This window comes from Budorcas taxicolor, chromosome 1 (assembly GCF_023091745.1).
Source record: "Budorcas taxicolor isolate Tak-1 chromosome 1, Takin1.1, whole genome shotgun sequence".
NCBI lineage: Eukaryota > Metazoa > Chordata > Mammalia > Artiodactyla > Bovidae > Budorcas > Budorcas taxicolor.
This window is the reverse complement of record NC_068910.1, coordinates 33,138,334-33,161,153: the sequence shown is the minus strand read 5'-3', so window position 1 is coordinate 33,161,153 and position 22,820 is coordinate 33,138,334. Positions and strand designations below refer to the sequence as shown.

At 37.8% G+C, this 22,820-nt stretch overlaps 1 protein-coding gene across 1 annotated transcript in view; it reads left to right on the top strand.

The window, feature by feature from the left end:
* Positions 1 to 22,820, top strand: part of CNTN3 (contactin 3) — a 286,007-nt gene that overhangs the window by 210,072 nt on the left and 53,115 nt on the right. Inside the window, exons 11-12 of the mRNA XM_052638038.1 lie at positions 482 to 609; positions 2,833 to 3,008. Coding sequence (XP_052493998.1) covers positions 482 to 609; positions 2,833 to 3,008 — 304 coding nt within the window. The remainder of the gene's footprint in view (positions 1 to 481; positions 610 to 2,832; positions 3,009 to 22,820) is intronic.

Genomic DNA, 22,820 nt, shown 5'->3' with positions numbered 1-22,820 from the left:
GATTTATACTGGGTTAGATATGACTTTCCCAAGTTCATCATTAAAGGCCAGGGAGTTTCTTGTTTCTCATAAGCTATTTCACATTTAAGGAAAATAGTGTCCTGTCTACTTTTTGTTTTCTCCAAATTGAGAAGGCTAAACCATGAGTAATCTTCACCATATAGTTTTGGAAAACATACCACACTTATATGATAAAGGCATCCTGGACATCAGGTAAAATACTTGGTATTGCTTTTAAGTAAATTTGTGTAAAAATATCGAGAAATACTCAAACTGGTAGAATGTCTTTTTTTAGTCATCTGTGTGCATGTGTATGTTAATTTTGTTTTAATTTTCTTTATACCCAAGAAGGCTAAGGGGCTGCTTTATCTTGCTTTACATATAGTAGCTAAGGGTGATACTTCTGTTAAAAAATTCTATTTACTTTGGGGAAACAAAGTGTCCTCTAGATATTTATTTGTTTCATTTGTATTTCCTTTAGAACTTCTTTTCTAAATGATGGAGGACTCAAAATTGTCAACGTAACTAAAGCTGATGCTGGAATTTATACCTGCATAGCAGAAAACCAGTTTGGGAAAGCAAATGGCACAACACACTTGATTGTTACAGGTAGGTGCCTTTCTTAAAGACTTCTTTACATGGGGATATGCTGTGTGCCTTCTTACTAAGATCAGAGGGATAGAATGTTTCTCATGATACACAGTGCGCTGTAAAGGCTGGCCTTGTGTTTGGCTCACATGGGAGAGAATCTACCTGTGATGCGAGAGACTCAGGTTCAATCCATGGGTTAGGGAGATCCCTTGGAGAAAGGAATGGCTACCCACTGCAATATTCTTGCATGGAGAATTCCATGGACAAAGGAGCCTGGTGAGCTACAGTCCATGGGTTTGCAAAGAGTTGGAGATGGCTAAGTGACTAACAGTTTCACACTTTCACTATCTTTAACAAGTGACAGTCGGAGAACGGAGAACGGAGTTACTAGTTGGCATAATGGTCAATAGAACTGCAAGTAGCATGTGCTACTCCGATACTTTTATTTTGTGCTGTTCTATTATGTCAAATCTTTGGTACAGTTTTTCCCTTTTCAATATCTTTAATATTTTCTGGAGATGTTTAAATCTCTGAAGTAATCCTTGGTTTAAGTAATCAGAGTTACTTAGAGTTGTGATTATATTTTTGTTCATTTATTCGTCGAAGAAAAACATTGAGTCCCTACTATGCTTGGGTTATCCTTCCCAGCTGGTTCAGTGGTAAAGAATCTGCCTGCCAGTGCAGGAGACTCAAGAGATACCATTTTGATCCCTGTGTTGGGAAAGATCCCCTGGAGAAGGCAATGGCAACCCACTCCAGTATTCTTACCTAAAGAATTCCATGGACAGAGGACCTTGGCATGCTACAGTCCATAGGGTTGCAAAGAGTCGGACACAACTGAGCAGTTAATACAACGCAACAACATTCTTGGGTTATTCAGTAAACAAACTGACAAGATGCTGCCCACATGCACTGTACCTTCTTCCAGAGGTACAAAGAAAATAAGCAGTATATAAATATACTGCAAGGAATATAAAGCAAGGAAATACTTACACTGAAAACAAAATTCACACAAGCAGAAAATACCAGAGGAGTGTTTGAGAAACATAAGCTGGAGCATGAAACCAGGTGATCGGAGAAGGAGAGATGTGAGCCAAGATTTCATGGAGATGAAGGAATTCAGTTGATTTCTTAGGGACAATCCTATAGAGGTTTTGTAACCCTTGTTAGCACTTAGTTGGACTCAGGTTTTAGTTGAAGTGAAAAGTAGAGACCGGTGCAGAGTTTTGAGCAGAGAAATGAAATGATGGAAAGTGTATATTTAAAGGTTTACTCTCACTGCTCAGTAGAGAACAGACTATGGAGAGTCAAGGGCCAAAGTGGGAGGAGTCCCAGCAGACATTGCGGTAATCCAGGCGGGACTGATAATGACCACAGTGAGAGAGGCAGCAGCAGCTGATGAACGGGAGGCATTCAGATCTAAATATATTCTGAGTGTGGAGTCACTGGCATGGCTGACAAACTGGATATGAGTGCTCAGAGAAGCATTCCTGCAGGGTGCAAGAATATCAGCCCAAACAACCAAGATGAGAAAGGCTGAGGTGCTACAGGGTGGGGGAGGAGGAGCATCAGGAGATTGCTGTGATAGAAAACATAGTAAATGACTCTTTTGAAGACTTCTGCTGTGACATGGAGCAAGAAACAGGGAGTAGCAATGGAAAAGTCGAGTCAGAGGACTTTGAATTCATACAAGTTGAAGGACTGTGATGATAGAAATGTGCATGTGGATATTTAAATTTGGGAAGAAACAGAAATTAATTAGCATTTTAAGTAAGTATCCTATCTATTCTAAACATTTTTTTTGTAGTATCTCAAAAGTTTTGAGTCTATAAACCTTGGTAGTAGTATATTTTCCAATCATTCAAAATGCAGTGATTTCTGTTTCTACTCTTATATTTCATGAAGCAATGAAACTAAAATGAAATTGATTTGGTAATAGTTTTATAACTCTTATTTACAGGTGACTTTGATTTTTAAACTTCTATTGCCTGTAGGTTTAGATATCCTAATTCTTTTAACAAGAATTTATGTGTGCAGTGAAATATATTATGGGTCTTCATCAAAATGTCTTTTAATCTTGAAGACTTTTCATTATATAGAGGTATATTTACACACACACACATATATATATCTATACAGACATATATACTATAAGTGAGATTAACAATCTGCCTGTGAAAATTGCTTTTATCAAAATAAAATGCTGAAGCTTTGCTTAACACTTTATTATTTCCCCAATAGAACCAACGAGAATAACTTTGGCACCATCTAACATGGATGTCTCCGTGGGTGAGAGCATCATTTTGCCCTGCCAGGTGCAACACGACCCCCTGTTAGATACCATGTTTACCTGGTATTTCAATGGGGCCCTCACAGATTTTAAGAAAGATGGATCTCACTTTGAGAAAGTTGGTGGGGTAAGTCGTGACAATTTCCTCATGCTTTTTACACGTCTCTGATGTTTTGTCCCTATAGAAACATCAGGGACATATGTGTTGCGCCAATAATGTTTGTTCTTTGAGACAACTAGGGTTTCAATTCTGTAGTGATCTATGATCTAACTTTATCACTGTAATTACCAGAAAGTGATCACGTTTACATCAATCTGTAAATTATAATTTTATTTAAAATTAATGTTTGTTGTATTTATGTTAAATATTACTTTAATATAAACATAAATTTGTGTTTGTGTTAAAAGTACTTTGTGATACTTTTGTCATTAGTATTCCCTTCCAGAAGGGAAGGTGTTCTTATGCAAGTGTTTATTTTCAACATAAAATGTTATGAAATTGAATGAAGTTTACATTTATGAAGTGCTTCCAATGTATCAGGCCAGGTTCTTCATCCCAGTTAATTCTTGCAGTGGTGCTGGATGTTAGTGGTAAGAATTGTCATTTTGCAGGTGTTTAAATCAAGGATTTGTAAACTTAATAATCTGCCCAATGTCACTGAGCTGGTTAGTGGTGGAACTTAGATCCAAGTTTAAATATGTGAGTCTCCAAAACACAAATATTTTCTTCTGGTCCATTTTGTCACCTCATGCATGATGGTTCTACTTGAGGAAGAATTATAAATTTCAAGGGAAAATAGACACATTGAGGAGAACTGCTGAGAAGGGACTCAGTGTTGTGAACCACCCAGAGTTAAACAGCAGACCTCATACCTGGCCACATGTCTGTGAATCCAGAATCACAAGGCCAGCCAGTTTGCATCGACACAAGATTTTCTTCACTCATTTTGGCTAAGATGTCAGTGGGGCATCATTATAAAGTCTGGGTTTTCTCCTTATGGACAAAACAATATGATGGTTAATTCAGCTATATGCATTTGAAAGTATTTATTAAAAGTACATATGTGTATACATGGGCCTAGTAATGTGTCAGGATTGTGTGCAATGTCAAAGGATGGTGTTAAAACTTGAATGTGTGTATATGCTCAGTCGTGTCTCACCCTTTGCAACCCCATGGACTGTAGTCTGCCAGGCTCCTCTGTCCATGGAATTTTCCTGGCAAAAATCCTAGAGAGGATTGCCATTTTCTTCTCCAGGGGATCTTCCCAACCCAAGGTTGAACCTGTGTCTCTTGTGTCTCCTGAACTGGCCGGCAGATTCTTTACCATTGAGCCACCTGAATGGTGTCCCCTTAAAAGATCTGTTCTAATCCTAATGCTTAGCTGTGAAATAGAATTATTAGTCTTTGTCCCTGGTTCCTAGCAAAGAGCTTCTAAAATCTTTAGACTATCTAGGGTGATGAAACCTCTTTTGCCCTAATGAAGTGAATCTGTGGGCTCCTGGATAGCTTCAGGATGGTCATGAGAAAGACCAAGCCATGATTAGAAGCCTAGAATTTCAGCACTCCCTACCCCAACCCCAAAGAGTCGGACACGACGACTGAGTGACTTCGCTTTCACTTTCACTTTCACTTTACCCCAACGCCATCCTTCAGGAAGGAAGGAGGGGTTGGGGATTGATTTTATGATTAACCAGGCTTATGTGATGAAGTTCCCATAAGCATCCCAAAAGTAAAGTACTTTTCACCACAGAGAGCTTCTGAGTTGGTGAACATAGCTACATGCTTCGTGGGTGACACACCCCACATCCACTGGGATAGAAATTCTTGCACTTGGAACCCCTCAGGATCTCACCCTATGCATCTCTTCCTCTGGATGTTTAGATGCATTCTTAATGATCCTTTATGGTATTAATGTCTAAAGTATCATAAAATAAATAAATACTACACTGAGTTCTGTGAGTCATTCTAGCACATTATTGAGCCCAAGGAGCATGTCATGGGAACAGCAGTTTATAAGTGATTGGTGAGGAGTACAGATGGCAATCTGAGACTCAATCTGATGCTCTGTCCAGGCAGTTAATATCAGAATTGAATTATAGGACTGCCTGTAATTGAATTACCAGACCTAGTGTTGGAGATTTGCCTGGTATGGAAGACACACGCATTTGGTGTTCTGAGTGTGTGTAGAGTAGTTGGCCGTAAAGGTGACGCAGAAAGAGTTTGTCCTCTACACTAGTACCTCAGAATGTGACCTTATTTGGAAAGGGTTGTTGCAGAAATAGTTAGTGAAGTTATGGTGATGTCATACTAGAAGAGGATGGACCGTAATCCAGTATGACTATTGTCCTTATAAGACAGGGGAAATTTGTACACTGAGAAACACACAGAGAGGAGATCGCCTTGTGAAGTCATAGACACAAGGAAGATGGCCCCGTGAAGGTGGAGGCAGACACTGTGAAGTTATGCTTGCACAAGTCCTAGAGTTCCTAGAGTTGCCAGAACCTGGAAGAGGCAGGGAAGGGTCTTATCCTAGAAATTTTGGAGAGAGATCTTGATTTCAGATTTCTGGACTCCAAAACACCAAGAGGATAAAGTATGTTGTTTGAAGCCCCTCAGTTTATGTTACTTTGTTATAGCAGCCCTAGTGACCCTCTACAAATGGTCTTCAAGAAATTGGAGACGTTTAGGTATCTAGCCACAGTTAAGTACAATTTCAATGCTGTTTCTATTTTCTGTCTTCTGGCTTGTTTTGTTTTCAAAGTTCTAGTTAACCTCCTAAATTGTTCTGACCAATTCAAGGCTTTTAAGAACTTCATCAGTTGCTACAAAGCATTACCATTTCTTTCACTGTTGCTTTAAATGCTTTTTTTTTTTTCAAAATCACCAGTCTCTTCTATCACAACAGGAAAAGGCATATGCCAGTATCCTCTGCCAGCTCTTTACTCCACGCTTAGGGTTTATCATTTGCCTTTACTTGGAGAGGGGGCAATGGGGAGGAAAAAAAAAAAGGCTGGAATGTTACCTTCACAATAATTGCTTATCCAATCAGAAAAATGCTTCTCCTGTAACCCAGCTCTTACCCTAATTCATAAAGAATTTGATTTAAAACATTTGCTTTTCTGCATATTATAGATAACAGTATTTGTGATTTATCCTCTGGATTTTAAACTGTTGATAATATTTTATCCAATACCATGTCCTCCATCTGAGCTAATGCTAAAAAATATATGTTGATATACTAAAAATTCAAAGTATTTTGATTTTATATGCCTCAAACATCCTCAAAGAAACATTTGCTAAGATTGAAGTAGACAGCTGCTTTCTTAAGAGGATCTTCGAATTGAGAATATTCAAGATAATAATGTTACTTAACTGCTGCTGTGCTACTGATAGGTTCTACATAAAGTATTAAGTCAGCCATCTCTCTACAAGAGGTATCTGAACCATGCAATTTCATGAATTAACCCTATCACTTGCCAATTCTGTTCTTTTTCTAACATCCTTGATCACAGCCTATGAATTTTTTATTGACTTGTCACATTAGTTAACTTAAATTCTCCCATCAGTGCAAAATGGTAAGCCCTATAAGATGACATTACCCTTAAGCACAGGCTATTAAATAAATTGGTTTTCTGTTGCATGAGAAGGGAGTCACATAACAATACTTTATCCTCTGATTGTGTGTTCATTGCAGCATTCACGTTAATATCTAGGAAGTCTGCTTTTCTTTTATCGCATTGTGTTCATAGATTTCCTGTTTTCAAAAGCAACAGAATGTGAGGGAGGAGCTGGTAAGTGGGAAAGTTGTCTAGAAACCTGGATAGTCTAAGAGCCATTCATTTTTTTTGTTGTTGTTGTTGTTGTTTTAAGAAAAAGAGAGAAAGAATTTAAAAAATGGAAAATCAAGCATACAGCTTTAAACTGTTTCATCCACTTCTCCTTGAGACTACTCTGGGAACTCATTATTCATTCATTTGTTATAAAAAGCACACACCTTTCGAGAAAAACCCAGAAACTCAAAACAACTTCTAAAAATTTAGGTTAAATCTGTTGTATAGGCTTGTACATCATGCCAAAGGAGTACGATGACTGTCAGAGGAAAGGAAGTTGTCATGTCCAATACAGGTCACCAAGTGAGGGTCATTGACTTCATGTAGAAAAGAATTCAAGAACAAGCCAGAGTAAAGTGAAAGCAAATTTATATACAGAGATAGATATTCCATAGGCAGAACAGGGACCTCCTCAGAAAGTGAGAGTGGCCCCAGGGCATGGGATTGTTGGTTTTTATGGACTGAGTAATTGCATACTGTAAGGAGTCAGAAGAATATTCTTACTATTCTAGGGAAGGATGCAGATCCCCAGGAACTGGGCTACTGCCCACTTTTTTTATGGTCCACCTTGGAATTCTCATGGTACACAAGAGACTGGTTTTGAGTATTGTAATGAAGATACAATGAGCTAAAAGTCAATGACCAGACTGTTCTCCGTTCCACCTTGCATTCAGCTGGTTTCAGCCAGTTCTGTCCAGTTTTTATCACATCCTAAAGGCTGCACCCCTTCTTCGTTAATCTTACTGTTGTGTCCCGCCTATATGCCTCCTGTCTCAACTGCAGTTCAGTTTTCTGCTCTGTCAGAATGTGTAACATTCAGAAACGCTTGTTAAGCTAATTGTATAAAGCAAATTGAGACATCACCAAGGAGAAATATAGGTCAAATACAGGATTTGTTCCATAGGACAAATCAAAGTTGTATAACTAAGTCAACAATAAAAGGCTTCCACTTAGGTCCACTGTTGGCCAAGCAAATCTTGTTTGCAGGTGCCGTGTGGTACAATTAGAGGAGCAGGGAATTTGTGCTCAGGTACAGGTGAGGTCTAGATCCTCTTGCTTACTAGATGATGCCCTTGCCTGCTGGGGTCCAGCCCCAGTGGATCCAGGGAATTCAAAGTGGGGACAGCATTGGCTAGGAAAAACTTACTTATTTATTAATATAAGGTTAGATTAGGAATAAATAGTGTAGTAGGAAAGTTAAGTGGAGAAAAGATGCTGAATAACTTGGTTTACGTGGAAAGCCAATAAAGTTCCAAGACAAGGAACTTTAACCATCCACGTTAGGCCACCAGCGTCCTCTTGAATATCGGGGGGTGCCCTGCCTTGGGCTCCCCTTCGCGTGGATCTTAGAAGCCGGGACAAGTAAGTAGACATGGCGAGCCTCCACGCCCCAGATGGGAATTCAGCCAGAAATTAGAGAGGAGACACAGGGGAAACCAGTCCTTCCAATGACTGGCCTGGCCTCTGTTGTCTAGGAAGGCCTTTTATACCTTTTTGATTGTACATAGAGATCAATGGGTAATACAAAGTTATGCAGCGTTAGCAGCCCAGACTCTTATCAAAACCAGGCTTTTCTCTCTGCATACCGGTCTTAGGTAATTTACATCATCTTCCGGCCAGAGGGCCAATTAACATTTTACAGCCTTTTTTCTGATAACGGTTTGTGAACCAGAAGACTTATTTGTGTTGTTCTTCTCAAAGTCTGGTGCCACTCTCAGAAACCACTAAATAAAGTTACATTCTTACATAGCAAAGATACAGCAATTTATAACAAGTAAAAGGAGTACAGTGATTTATAACAAAAGAAAAGTAATTAACTCAAAAGTCTGGTGTTGCTAACATCAAAACTAGTATATATCTTTTTCCATATCCCGTTTACATTGATTAACATCCTCCCAGGTGCCTAAAAGATAAAGATATGGAGGTCTGGCAGCAGTCATTGAGTCAACAGTGAAATCCATCACCAATATGATTTTTAGCTCTTTAGAAAAGGCTCTGTATCTTAAGATGCTTTAAGCTTAGTGCCTCTCACGGTTGGGGGGCTGTAAGCAATTCACAAGCTGTAAAAGGTCCGGGGGAAGCTGTTAGGCAAGTTAGAGAGTTATCAGAGGGGGTTTTAAGCCGAGACATTCTTTTGCAGGAGACTGAAGCCCTGAATTAACTTTTCCCAGAGAGTGTCAGAAAAGTATAAAAGTACAATAAGGCAGGCAGATTCTTATTTTTGGGGGGTACATGCTCAGGAAATACCAGGGGGAAACCCTGAGGCCTGATTCGCCTTGCCCATCAAGGCCTCTGCCACATGACCTTGTCACGAGTGGGATTCCTCAGGCTGGCTCCCGGCACTTGCCTGGGATCCTTTATGTTCCCCATTTTCTGGTTTCTTTTCCCAAAGCTTTTTAGTATTTGCCATGTTCCCTCCCACCACAAGATTTTTGGTCCCTCTTCCAAGAATACTGTTCTCTTTCCTTTTGCCTGTGTCTAGATATCTTCATATGTAGTTGTGTATATGTAGGTAAGAATGTATGTGGGTTTGTGTATACACTTAAATTTCATATATGCACAGTAATAGGGTGAGACACAGTCCCAATAGTATGTTTACAGTAGCATTCTATCATACACATGTTTAATCAACAGAACTCTATTTCATTCACTCCCGCTCAAAAAAAAAAAAAAAACAAAGAAAAGAAAAAGAGAAAAGGAGAAAGAAAAAAAGAGGAATTGCATCATTCACCCAGTACCCAGTATAGCATCTTTCTTTCTCAGCTTTTAAATATATCTAAGCTTCTACTGACAAGAAAAAGGGGATAATAGCCCCAAGTACAAGAGAAATGAAAGAACATTATTGGCTGGTACCTAAGGATTTAAGGGCCTGACAACTTACGTATACTTTTAAGAACATTCAAAAATAATTTGGCTTGTCGTGATAAGTTAACTTTTGGACTTAGACTTATTGCATAATGGAGACTGACTATAGCTTTAAATTTTCGAACCCAAACATCTCATGAGTCCCCTGTATATTGTAAGGGTGTTTGAATGAATTTGCTTTGATAAACCTGGTGTGGGGCAGATAGTTTAGAAATGAGGAATGTATAGAGCCAAGCTGTAGAGCTTTATACACGTTTTGTGGGATTGGATCTGTGATGGATTAGGATGTGTGTGGATAAAAGTCACTGGAAGCAATAAGCGGTTTAGCAGTGACAACCAATCTGCCACTCATCAAACTGACTGCCTTCAGTGTGATTTATCTCCCACAGGCCACAGTCACAGTCGAGTGACAGCCACTCCTTGTGAGCCTGACTCTTGATGTATTTCCCAGCCCTTGATGACAGGAAAGAGTGTCTTTGAAAGAAATCCTTTGTGTGTAATAACACAATATGGTCACTTTGACTTGATTAATTTCATAGAATTATTTGGGTATGATGACTAAGGGTTTGAAAATACCAGTCATTTTATGATACAAAATTCTGTAAGAGGTTTTATGCGCATTTGAAATACAGAACCGAGGCAAAGCACTCATTCCAAACAGTACCAGTGGTAATACACTGTGTTTTTAAACATCTTCCACTTAGAGTGTCATATAAATGTTATACCGTGTCCAAATTCAAAATATCAACTGACTTGGAAAGATCATTAGGAGACTGTATTCAGCAATGAGCCCATAAAGTTGGTGCTTAGATCAGAAGAATTATTGTTATTCATCTTGAGCATGGTACAGTAGCCCCTCACAATCCCTCCCACAAAGCTATTTAGGGATGAAAAAATAAGAATTCTCCAATGCCTGTTGGAAAAAGGGAATTGCACGAAATAGTTGAAGTTGAGCTTATTTCACTAGCTCATTATTTGCCCACCCAGGCAGATAGAGACTCAGTTCCTAATTAAGGTGTAATTAGTATCCCAGGGCTGTGTTTATTATGTACAGTGTTTATTAAGCTCCACCCCTAGTAGAAACCCTGCAAGATTTAAATTTATAAGAAGATGAGCAGAAGTCAGACCAAGTAACTTATAACTTGAGCTAAAATCCATAAAAACAGCCAGAGTTAAAACAAAACCAACACTGTGAGTGAAAAGATGTGCAAATACTTATCAGTTATATTTAACAGAAAAAGAAAAGGCTAACAAGTGTTAATTTGAAAAAACAATAGTAATTCAAGGCAAACCTTTAACGTAAAAAAGGAAATTTATTTTGGAAAAAGTTTGCTCTGCCATAAAGATAGTAATCATGAATCATAATAGTCCAATTAATATGCCATTAAAATGTATCAAGTCAGGAACAAAGAGAAAAGTGAGAAACAAAATTGTCACATAGTCTGAGAATTCCTCTTTTAACCATCAACAGATAGTTTGCCAAAAATTAGAAAAAAAACTGTTTCATAATGGAAGTAACAGATACATATAAAACATTGATCTAAAATTAGAAAATACAACCTTCTTTTTAATGCTTTTCAGTTCAGTCGCTCAGTTGTGTCCAACTCTTTGCAGGCCCATGAATCGCAGCACGCCAGGCCTCCCTGTCCATCACCAACTCCGGGAGTTCACTCAGACTTGCGTCCATCGAGTCAGTGTTGCCATCCAGCCATCTCATCCTCTGTCGTCCTTTTCACACCCTTGTAAATTTTAGAAAATAAAAATAACAAAACAATTATATAGAAAGGAGATAGATGAAGAAATGGAAGGATGGAGGAATGGCCAAGAGCAGTGGCTGAACTCTGAAAGATGCTAATGAAGAATAAAGCTGCTAAAACAGCTAAACTTAGAAATCAGAAAGAGCATGCGATAGGTAAGAAAGAATTAATAAGCAGCACTCCATGTTCAAGTCATATGTATGAAAACCCAATTAAATATAAACTTTTGGGAAGAATATAAATGATCAATATTAATAAGAATTCCTTTGTAAATCCATAATCATAAAAAACTGTGTAACCCCCTGCCCCCACAGAGAAGGATTCTAAAACTAGAGTTTCACTGGTAATTTTTTTTCAATTTTTTGGCAATAAATAAATTGTTATATAAGCTATTTGAAAATATAAAAAGTTTTAAATCTTTCTAATTTATTTTTTTAGGCTAGTATATTCCTGAGGACAAAACCTGGCAAGATTACAAAAAAATTAGTAAATATGAATCAATTTCACGATTATAGTATGAAAACCTAAATAAAATTTTAGCAAAAAAAATCTGAGAAGTTTATTTTAGTTGCTCAGTCATGTCGGACTCTTTGCGACCCCATGGACTGCAGCATACCAGGCTCCTCTGTCCGTGGGATTTTCCAGGCAAGAGTACTGGAGTGGGGTGCCATTTCCTTCTCCAGAGGATCTTCCCGACCCAGGGATCGAACCTGGGTCTCCACATTGTAGACAGATGCTTTACCATCTGAGCCACCAAGGAAGTCCTAATAAAATCTGAACATTATACTAAAAGAATAAACTTTATAAGTACTCAGTGATGGTTTCAGAAATGTGCATGCTTCATATCAGTAAATAAAATAGACCACTGTATCCTCAATGGACATTTATAAGACATTCAATAAAATTAATTACCAATGTAAGAAGAAATAATTGCTTCTTCCACACCTCAAAAATATCTTTAAAGGGAATGTCAGGAATCCTTTTATTTAAACCAGGAACAAGACAAAATACACACCAGTACCATTACCTTGGACTTCACTGATAGCTCAGTTGGTAAAGAATCTGCCTGCAATGCAGGAGACCCCAGTTCAATTCCTGGGTCAGGAAGATCTGCTGGAGAAGGGATAGACTACCCACTCAAGTATTCTTGGGCTTCCCTTGTGGCTCAGCTGGTAAAGAATCTGCCTGCAATGTAGGAAACCTGGGTTCGATCCCTGGATTGGGAACATCCCCTGGAGAAGGGAAAGGCTACCCACCCCAGTATTCTGGCCTGGAGAATTCTGTGGACTGTATAGTCCATGAGGATGTGGAGAGTTGGACATGACTGAGCAACTTTCACAAAGACCATTACCTTAAATCCATTTGGAGGTTTTTGGGCCAACACAGTCGATATGAACAAGAATAAATGTCTAATTTGTGAAATAAGGAGACAGAATTATCATTGAGAACAAAATGATATTGCTTTTTACTGCTTAGTCACTTCAGTCGTGTCCAACTTACTAGTGCTTCTCAAAAGCAAATAGTATCAACTCTAAAATTTTTTAAAACTAATCAACTACTGTGATACAAAATAAATTCACAAAAAGCAATAGACTTACTTATGTATCAACAATAACCAATGAAAAGTATAGTGGGACAAAAATATCCCTCAAAAGATAGATTAAAATACATGTTAATAATTTGCACAAGTACAAAAGGTCTAAATAAAGGCAGCTACAGTACTTTCTTAAGATGAATGGGTGGATGTAGAGAAAGACAGGGAAAGAATAATAAAAAACATCAGTGCTCCTAGATGAAATATAAGAGCTATATATCGTAAGGCTTTTCATTTTTCTTAGATTTTTCCATGGTTCCAAAATGACTATCAGTCAGATTCCGCTTGGGACAATTCTGAGGTAAAGAAAAGTTTATAGTGTTCTGAAAGAAGAGTAATGACAATTTGTCAGCAATTCCCAGGTTGTTTTCTGGAAGATATTGGTTCAGGTATGAATTGCTGGATAGGATTGGAATCATACATATAGTTACATCATTGAATCATCTGCACTCAAAATTCCAACTCTTGTAACCTGTTTCATTCTCCTATGAGCTGTTGTGTATCTTTCTTTGCCTCATCTATAAAACTTTTGTCTACTCATCTATAAAACTAACATGATAATAGTACTTTATTCTAAGGTGTGCGTGAAATACTTAGACCAAATTGTGTTAGCTCTTGCTGCTGCTGTTGTTGTGGTTACTACAACTGGCAGTGCTTGTAGGACTGTTTCTAAAGTATTCTCTAGGAAAACTGCAACAATTTACAGTTCCGTCAGCAGAGCAGAAGGGCGCCTGTTTCCCCGGTCTTTTCACACATTTTTCCCTTGATGTTTTTAAATTAAAAAATTCCCAAGCAGATGGTTGAGAAGTGTTATCTCTTTATGAACTGTTTCTCATTTCTCAGAATAAACAATAAAATTGAGAATCTTTCCATTTTGCTTATTAGTAACTTGGATACTTAAGGAAGATTCAGAATTATAACCGACTCCTCCAAATCAAGAAAATTCAGGGCTTAATACTGACTTATGAAATGCATGAAACTTCTGCAGAAAACAAAAAAAAAAATTTACCTAATTTCTAGCTCAAGAAATTTACAAAAGCCCAGCTGCCTGAATTATTATACAGAAGAATATTCAAAAATTATTTTAAATAGCAATAGAGAATGACTTCCCCAGATTGCAAAAGCAAAACACGTTGCTTCAAGACAACCATCAGCTAGATAAGACCTATTTTATTTCTGCTAGAAACAAAGTAATGATGTTGTTATTTGCATATAATAGATTTTTAATCTCATGTATTTTTTGTGTCCCTTAGACAGTGTTCTCCTTAGGTCACAGCAGGAAATCCCTCACTTACACACAAATTCACAGTATGTACTGGCCATTTCCTGTTCCTCTTCCATACACCTTGCAGATTTGTATCCTCTGTTCATTTCTTCCATTAGAAGTCAGGTCTTTTGTTTTATAGATTTACAGTAGGTCTTTATATAGTCAGACTCTTAATTATATCTTAGTGTGATTCACTGGAAATGTCTTCTTTTAGTATGTCACTTTTGTGTTAAACTTGTCTCTTATTATATCACTCAGAATAAAACTTTTCATTTTCATGTAGTCAAAAAAAATCTGTATTGTTCTTTTCCTAACAGTTCTTCTAACTTTTCTTGGATTGAATGGAATATTCAAACTGTAGCAATTTGAAAGGGAATATGAAAATTTTAAAACTAGCATTCATGGAGAGTTACGTAAGAAAATTTGGGGAAGTTAGAGAGGCTAAGGGAGAGAAGTTAGGCTAATGCTATGGGAGAGAAACTGTGGGAGATATGCAGATATTTACAGAATATTTCAGGGAGATTTTGCTGTGAATTTCATACTGTTCCCCACATAACTTCTATAAAATGTCACCACTCCAATTTTTAGGAATTGAATTTTTCTCAGGGGTGGGGGTGTCTGTTGTTTACTATTGATCTTAGGACATATTGAGATTCCACCATCGGACCCATCCTCCAGTTAGCCAGTTGAAAACTATAAGCTACCACCAAAGAGATACTAATGTGTATGTTTGTATATCTATAAAAATGTTTGTATATATCCCAGCACATGAAAATCTAAATGCAGCTATGTACAGATACTTCTAAAAAATCTCTAAAGGAAGTTCTGAGTCAGTAATAATTCATTCAGTATTGCTTATAATTCTTTCAGATCCGCCATTGTAAATAACAGGTGTTTGCTTGTACCTATGATTTGCAAATTTAAAATATCTCATCTCTGGAGGTGAAGGAGTGAACTAGCAGTTTGTAATTTTGGCTTTATTTTTGGGGTGAGGCAAAGGTTCATGAATACATTCTGAAAAAGAAAACTTGTCAAAAATAGGCTTAAATCTAACAAATCCAATAAATGAACAAATCAGTCAAACCAAATGAGGAGGTAAATGGTATCTACTAATCATAGCATTATCTTTTATTCATGATGACTTATTATTTTAAAAGCTTTGTTAGAAAATAATTATCATAATTCAACTATTTAAAGTGTACCATTAAACAGCTTTGGTATGTTTCAAAGAGATCTACCTGTATCATCATCATCAACTTTAGAGTGTCCTAACAACCCTTGGCATCCTATAATCTTTACTATCTCCATGCTACTGCTGCTGCTTCTGCTGCTGCTAAGTCACTTCAGTCATGTCTGACTCTCTGCAACCCCATGGATGGCAGCCCACCAGGCTCTACTGTCCCTGGGATTCTCCAGGCAAGAACACTGGAGTGGGTTGCCATTTCCTTCTCCAGTGCATGAAAAGTGAAAAGTGAAAGGGAAGTTGCTCAGTTGTGTCTGACTCTTCGCGACCCCATGAACTGCAGCCCACCAGGCTCTTCCATCCATGGGACTTGCCAGGCAAGAGTACTGGAGTGGGTTGCCGTTGCTTTTTCCTTACTATCTCCATAGTTTTGCCTTTTTCCAGAATGTCCTGTAGTTGGAATCACACGGTATATAGCCATTTTGGATTGACTTACTTCACTTAGTACTGTACATTTTTATTTCCTCCGTATCTTTTAGTGGCTTAAGAGGTGGCTTTTTTTTTTTTTTTTTTTGTACTGGATATAATAGTGTATCCACTCACCTCCTGAAGGCCCCCTTGGTCACTTCCAAGTTTTTGACATTATGAATAAAGCTGTGTGCAGGTTTTATATGGACCTAAGTTTTCAATCTGGTTAAACATCAAGGAGGAAGATTTCTAGGTCCTTTTTGTCGTCGTTGTTCAGTCACTCAGTCGTGTCCAGCTCTTTGTAACCCCACAGACTGCAGCAGGCCAGGCTTCACTGTCCTTCACTGTCTCCCAAAGCTTGTTCAAACTCTTGTCCATTGAGTCGATGATGCCATCCAACCATCTCCTCCTCTGTTGTCCCTTTCTCTTCTTGCCCTCATTATTTCCTAGCATCAAGATCTTTTCCAAAGAGTTGGCTCTTTGCATCAAGTGACCGAAGTATTGGAGCTTCAGCTTCAGCATCAGTTCTTCCAGTGAATATTTAGGGTTGATTTCCTTTAGGATTGACTGGTTGATCTCCAGGGTAGATCTCCAGGGAAATCTTAAGAGTCTTCTAGCACCACAGTTCTAAAGCATCAATTCTTCAGCACTCAGCCTTCTTTATGGTCCAACTCTCATACCTATACATGACTACTGGGAAAACCATGGCTTTGACTAGACAGACCTTTATCAGCAAAGTTGTATCTCTGCTTTTTAATACACTGTGTAGGTTTCTCATAGCCTTTCTTCCAAGAAGCAAGTGTCTTTTAATTTCATGGCCACAGTCACCATTAACAGTGATTTTGGAGCCCAGGGAAATAAATCTGTCACTCTTTCCACTTTTTCCCCATTTACTTCCCATGAAGTGTTGAGACCTGATGCCATGATCTTAGATTTTTAAATGTTGAGTTTTAAGCCAGCTTTTTCATGCTTCTCTTTCACTTTCATCAAGAGGTCTTTGGCTGATGAAAAATTCCTCTTTGATTTCTGTCGTAAGGATGGTGTCATCTGCTTATCTGAGGTTATTGATAATTCCTCCTGGCAATATTGATTCCAGCTTGTGCTTCATCCAGCCTGGAATTTTGCCTGATGTACTCTGCATATAAGTTAAATAAGCAGGGTGGTAATATACAGCCTTGATGTACTCCTTTCCCAATTTGGAACCAGCCCATTGTTCCATGTCAAGTTCTAACTGTTGATTCTTGACTTGCATACAGATTTCTCAGGAAGCAGGTATGGTGGTGTGGTATTTCTATCTCCTGAAAAATTTCCCATAGTTTGTTGTGATCCACACAGTCCAAGGTTTTAGCATAGTCAATGAAACAGGTGTTTTTTCTGGAATTCTCTTGTTTTTTCTGTGATCCTACATATGGCAAGAATATGTGTAATTTCACCTTCCTCCTAGCAGTGAATTGTTATTTTTAAAAATCTATTAGATCCATTAAGAATATTTTACTTATTTATTTTCCGATGTTCTTCTTTTCTTATTTAGGCCTGTGTTTCTGGCCTTTATCATTTTTGTACTCTCTAGAGAGAGACCTGTGGTTTGATTTCAGATATAAATCTGGGAAATTCTTCATCACCACTGCTTCACATGTTATTTCTGTTCCTTTTTTTTCCGTCTTCTCCTTCTGTTACCACCATTATACAGTTCTTAAGTATTTTCTTCTTTATTTTCAGTTGTTTCATCTTTTAAGTTTTGGAACATTTGATTGTCACACACACACACTTTATTCTCAAGCTTAGAGACTGTTTTCTCAGCCATGTTTAGACTACTAATGAGCCCATCAAAGTCATTACTTATCTCTTTATAGTATTTTTGATCACTGGCTTTCTTTTGTTAAGAATGCTTTTCAAGGAGACTTTCTTCTCTACAGATCCTTGAGAAAACACGTGCCTTGTCTTACACTGCTTCCTGTAGGTGATAGGAACTTGCCCTTCCACTTACACATTTATTTTTTAGTTTTTTTCCAGAATCTCCATTCCTCTGCTTACATTATCCATTTTTTGCACACTACCTATTTTTTTCCATTAAATACCTTAGCATATTAATCACAGTTCTTTAAAATTTCTGGTCTGATAACTCATGCCATGTCTGATGCCTGTTCTGATGTGTATTCAACCTCTTAATACTGTGTTTTTTGCATTTTAATATGCTGTGTAAGTTTTCTCCTGAAACCCATGAATGTTGTACTGGATGAAAGAAATGCAGTGAATAGGGCTTTACAAATATAGTGGGAAAGTATGGGAGTGAGAAGGGAGTATTCTCTAGTTATGTGTCTTGGTCCCATTGTTTTGGTGAACCTGTCCTCCTGAATTATCAACTTCACCAGTTCTCTGTCTCCTCCTCACCCATTTGGCGAGACAGGATGGACTGCAGCTGTGTGTTTTTTTTCCCCCTTGTGGGAAGCTAGATTTGGGTATTTTTCTTAGAAAGAGGTGGTGGTGGTGTGTTGCTGTCATGTATGACTCTATGCGACCCCATGGACAAGATTTACTGGGCTATTACAAAACCCCAGCAGGTTAGGCTCTGGTAAAATAGCTTCTTCTGCAGGCAAAATTTGTTTTTTAAGAAGAATATAGTGCTGTGGCTTGTTGCAGAATGGTTCATTTTACCTCCCCCTCCCAGAAGTATGAGAAGATCTTCAATCATTATTCACTATGATGATCCAGTTGAGTTCCTGGAAGTAAAACTCAGAAAAGTGTGGGGAACCACCTATGTCCTGGGTTCCCAGGAGTGTTAGCTCTTAGACTTGTTCTGCTGACCCTCCAGAAATTCATCAGTCACAGTTCAGATTTCTCTACTCCAATACTGGCTTCTAGGGAAAATTCTGCTGTTGGATTTCTGCTCCAGAAAGTTGTAGTTCTCTGTATTTGCCTGTTGTCTCTCCATTTTAGAGGTAGTGGTTTTATTCTGTGACCTCACTTCTCTGTCAGATTTAAGAGGAGTTGCTTAGCTTTTTACTTGTTGTCAGAACAGAGTGATGACTGCTAAACTGTTTATACACCAGGTGAAAATCAGAAGTCAGGGTGATTGGTCTGTTTTGTAATTAGGTTATTTGATTTTTTATTATTGAGTTGTAATTGTTCATAGTGGCTTGGATTTTTATGTCTCAATTTCAGAAAGAAAATTACTCTACTTTACAAGGCATAATATTTAATTATACCATATAGTTGATCTGGACATGAAAAAGAAAGTGAAGAATAAATGGCTCATTTGGGGCAATTGAAAATTTTAGACACAAAACCCAGGAATTTTAGCTATTTTTTATTACAGTAAATACTCTTAATTTTGAAAACCATTTATTAATACTGACTTCAAAATTTTAGATGATGCTTTTTACTAGAAAAATAGTCTAATGATAATATTTGACGTCCAACCTTCTGTCTTTGATAGCTTACAGTGAATGATGTTGGATTCATGATCTCCAAAGAAGAAGATTTAGCGTTGGGATCACTCAAGAGCTTTTGTGTAGCAGAGTTTTATTAAAGTAAGAAAAGGGGCAGAGAAAGCTTCTGACATAGACATTAAAAGGGAGATGGAGAGTCCCCCCCTCACTAGTGTTAGCAAGGGTGTTATATACTTTTTAATTGGTTATTACAATAGATCAAAAGAATGTCTCAAGGTTGTAATGATCTTACTAGACCCACTCCCATAATATACATTTTAAGATAACAGGATTAGTCAGAAGGTTTTCAAGGAGAAACTGTCCTCAAGCAAGATATATTGTTGTTATATAATCCTTAGTACAGAGTTTAAATGGAGTTGTTTGTTGCATAATCATCAGTTATGGAAAACATTTTATGTGACTAATTTATGTAACATTTTAAAATGTTTATGTGACTAAGACTAAGGAATGTAGAGGAAAAAAAAGACGTTTGTCCTTTCTTCCTCCTTGAGACCTCCTTGGGGACCCTGGACTTTTATCAACCTACCTAGGAATTGACTCTCTTAGTCTCTCATCTTTTTGTCATATTTTTAAATAAGACTTTAAGATTTTGGAGAAGGAAATGACAACCCACTCCAGTGCTCTTGCCTGAAAAATCCTATGGATGGAGGAGCATGGTAGGCTACAGTCCATGGGACTGCAAAGAGTTGGACACGACTGAGCGCCTTCATTTTCACTTTTCTTTCACTTTGAGATTTTAAAAACCTGTATTTCTGGAGTATCAGGAAAACTGTTGGAATATTTTGGTCTGAAGTCGTAATAAAGCTAGCATGATCACTTTGTGAACAACTCTCCTAGGAGAGAGTATAATTTTATTCTCTGACTGTGGGTATCTTTTCTCTGGCTTATCACACAGGCTACTGACATGAAAGGACATCTAGATCAGGGTTGTTGGAGTTTTTACATCTATTTTGGTTTCTTGGCACAGTCAGCTTAAAACAACCCTGCAAGGATGAATTTTGATAAACAAAGACTACAAACTCACCATTCTCCCTCTCTCAGAACTGCTGATGGGAGGAAGCCAAGGAAAAGACAGAAAGTAAGAGGACCATTTTGTATAGTCTTTGTAGGTCACCTACCATCCAAAGAGGCAGTATGGCAGCTACAGAATGGATCTGAAGGGATGTGGCTCATGGTGTTTTCCAAAAATGGCTGCACAAGCACACGTTGCCCAACTTGTTCTTCTTTCACTAAGACTTTGACACTGTTTCTCATCAAGTGGTGAAATGAATGCCTCTCCTCTTAAACCCAGGTAGACCTTTGTGGCTGCCTTAACCGATAAAGAAAAAATAGGAGTGAAACTCTGTGATAGCTGAGGCTAGCTCATAAAAACACATGTACTTCCACCTTGTTGTATTGGTACAGTTTTGCTTGGAATCCAGGCAGCATAATATGAGGAAGTACAAACAGGTAGACAGAGAGGTCTACCTTAAGAGCATGGCTGGGCTTCCACTCACTAGCTAACACCACTCAACAGTCATGTAAGCTGGTCTGCCTGTCCCCATTCAAGCTGCCCCAGCTGATGAGGTTTACAGCTGAGATGAGCTGATGATCTCTGCTCAGATTACACATTGTTGAGTGGTGTAAATGACCATCATCTTTTTAAGCCACTAAATTTGGGGAGTAATTTATTACACACCAAAAGTAATTGGAACTAGGAAGTGAACGCAAGATATTTGGCATAAATTGCTTGCTCAAGTTTCCATGAAACAGTGGCTTTTTGTACCTTTGTATCAGTGGATTTCATTTTTTATGTGCTAACTTTATAATTCTACAAGGGACAGATCTACTCCGAGTATATTTTAAACCTCTCATATCAGGGTAAAAACAACAAAAAGAAAAAAGACATTTGCTCTGTGAGATGTGATTGCTACTCAAGATATGCTCTTAGGTATTGTGACTTGAAACACCTTCATTCTTTGTCAGAATTGTCACATCAGTTCAGAGTAATCTTAGGGTGACTCATATTGACTAACTGTTTCTGTAGAAACCTATCCCTGTGTTGAATTGTTTCAATGACTATTGTTTTTAAAATGACGACAAGTACATCAGTGCAATCGAATGTTAAGGAAATGAGCCTCGTGCTTGACGTATGGTACCTGTTTCACAAATATTACTTTCTCACCCATCCTCCAGAATGAAAATACGTACCTTAGTACTTACCTCTGCTTATAAATCCAGCAGTAAACAACCTAACTTGATGATTATTTTATGCATTTATTGACTGTAGAGCTTTAAACCTAGGGAGAAGATGTTGGTGACTGTCTTGAGCCTTTTAGTTCCAGGAGGAGTGAAGATGAAGAATATGAAATCTCAGGAGTTTAATGAGTTTTGATACTAGCTGATCATTAGAATTAGCTAAAAGCTCTCCATTTCTCATCCATCCTGATTTAACTGTTCTGGGATAGCTTCATGAGTTCTGGTATGTTTATAAAGACTGTCCAGGTGAATTTATTGTATGACCAGTGTTGAGAACTACTGGCTTAATGATCTGAGTAGCCAAGTGTTTTGCAAAGCACAGATAAGCTACCCAATAGGCAACATTAAACAAAGCAGAGTAAGATCCATGCTATTTTCAATTTTGTTTCAATCATTTAGGTTAAATCAATGAGAGTAATTCAGTATGGTGTTAGGTTTGTCACGAATGATTTTCCAATTCTTGTTAATCTGCCTTTTTAATTAAAAGAGCAAAGGTCACATTCTCAGAGACTTCGAAAATGTACATCTAGTGTCCATTTCTATTATTGTGGACCATGTCTGTTTGTGTTATTTTCCATTTTCTACCCTTTGCATTTTATCAGTTAACTATGATTTTGGTCAGCAGTGTTCCATGTTAGATAAAAGTACATATGTCTGTGTTGACTTCTATATAATTTAAGTTTAAGAAAGTTAAATAGTTTAAGGAAAAAATTAAGTAAATAATAGAGCATTTTGTCCTGAGATGTGGCTTACCAAAAATGCAGAGGTGTCCTTCTAATGACTGAAGTTTAGGAAGCATTGAGGGAACAATCGCTTTGAGAACAGACACTAGGGATTGTGAGATCACCAGCTTCCAGTAAGATACTCCATGAACACTACCCTGACCAGAAAAAAGAAAAAAATCCCCAGGTCGTTAATATGAGCTTGATGTTGAAATAGAAGCTGATACCTCTAAAGTAACTTGTGTATTGGATACAATTAAATATGTATCTGAAGGGTATTTGACCAAGCTTTTATCTTCTGTATGTTGCTCTCACAATAGTTATGATAGGAGAAGCTGATATCTAAATCCTGTAAAGGATCAGTTCAGTTCAGTCGGTCAGTTGTGTCCAACTCTTTGTTTCCCCATGGACTGCAGCATGCCAGGCCTCTCTGTCTATCACCAAACTTATACTCAAAAGTTTACTTTTGGGTTTAGTCAAACTCATGTCCATTGAGTTGGTGATGCCATCCAACCATCTCATCCTCTCTCATCCCTTTCTCCTCTCTCCTTCAATCTTTCCCAGC